The sequence below is a fragment of the Octopus bimaculoides genome, chromosome 16 (genome assembly GCF_001194135.2).
Source record: "Octopus bimaculoides isolate UCB-OBI-ISO-001 chromosome 16, ASM119413v2, whole genome shotgun sequence".
Taxonomy (NCBI): domain Eukaryota; kingdom Metazoa; phylum Mollusca; class Cephalopoda; order Octopoda; family Octopodidae; genus Octopus; species Octopus bimaculoides.
The window spans coordinates 42,113,247-42,114,876 of NC_068996.1; the positions used below are offsets into that span (position 1 = coordinate 42,113,247).

Below are 1,630 nucleotides of genomic sequence, written 5' to 3' on the forward strand. Positions count from 1 at the left end.
ATCAGATATGTAATATATGTGGGTGTCTTTTCAAAACATCATCTGGTTTAAAAAACCACATCAGATGCCATCATGGTAATAAGGTGTAGGTACAGGAGGTGGTGAAACTCTGTATAAAGAGTAGACAACCACCATATATATATATATATTTATGTATGCTTATACATTATAGGTGTGTGTATATATATATATATATATATATATATTTATGTATGCTTATACATTATAGGTGTGTGTATATATATACATATACATATACAGGCACATACACACACACACATATATATATATATACATATATCTTTTTGTAATGTGTCGTCATAAAGCCATAGTCTGCATATATGCGTATACTGCATATATGCAAGCAGTCATATACAGTCGTACGATCACACGCGCCCGCACATGCCCTCCAACACAAATACACATACACCCCCCGGCATACACGTGTACGCGCACAGACACACCCACGCACACATCCACACACACGCACACACAAACACACACAATGAATTATCACTTGAGAGCTGGCATTCCAAACTTTTGCCCTCCTACATTGATATCGCTTAAAAAAAAAAAAAAAAAAAAACAAATATGATAAAAACAAGTTGTTTTTTTTTTTTAAATATTAATATGTCCTCCGTTAATTTTCATCCGGAGGGGATGTGATTTCCCGGCAGGAATATTTGAAAGTTAATGATGACAAATAATAATAATAATAATAATAATAATAATAATAATAATAATAATAATAATTAATAATATTAATAATAAATGATAATGAAAAAAGAAATCGGGGAGCAAGACGTGTTCTTTCTAATGAATGAATGTTTGTTACGTGCAGCTACAAAAATATTAGTACATGCAACATTCTTTATTGCAGTATTTTTGCTTCCAGACAATCTTGAACTCGATGCATAAATACCAGCCGCGTTTCCATCTTGTTAGAGCCAACGATATTTTGAAGTTACCATACAGTGCATTCCGGACATATGTCTTTAAGGAGACTGAATTTATTGCTGTGACCGCCTATCAAAACGAAAAGGTAAGTTTCAGTAATATGAATCTTTGTTTATTTATTATTTTTTTTGTTTCCTATTCTTTTCTCTGTTTCTCATTTTCTAAATTTTTATTTGTATGTGTGCGTGTAGGTGTAAGCATATAGTGTGTATATGTATGTACGCACATATATGTTTGTGTGTGTGTGTGTATGGTATAAATGTATGTGTTATTTCTTTACTACCCACAAGGGGCTACACACAGAGGGGACAAACAAAGACAGATAAATGGATTAAGTCGATTATATCGACCCCAGTGCGTAACTGGTACTTATTTAATCGACCCCGAAAGGATGAAAGGCAAAGTCGACCTCGGCGGAATTTGAACTCAGAACGTAGCGGCAGACGAAATACCGCTAAGCATTTCGCCCGGCGTGCTAACGTTTCTGCCAGCTCGCCGCGTGTATGTGTGCGTATGTGCCTGTAGAATATTGTACCTGTGGAGGACATATATGTATGTGAGTATGCATGCATGCATACCTGCATGTATATGTATATGTCTCTCTCTCTCACTCTCTCTCTCTCTCTCTCTCTCTCTCTCTCTCTCTCTCTCTCTCTCTCTCTCTCTCTCTCTC

General features: G+C 35.6%; 1 protein-coding gene across 1 annotated transcript in view; it reads left to right on the forward strand.

Annotated features, from left to right (window-relative positions):
- Positions 1-886: 886 nt before the first annotated feature.
- The window catches only part of LOC106879619 (T-box transcription factor TBX2b), a 23,922-nt gene continuing 23,178 nt past the window's right edge, over positions 887-1,630 (forward strand). The window contains exon 1 of the mRNA XM_014929276.2: positions 887-1,042. Within this exon, the coding sequence (XP_014784762.2) occupies positions 911-1,042 (132 nt within the window). The 5' untranslated portion in view covers positions 887-910. The remainder of the gene's footprint in view (positions 1,043-1,630) is intronic.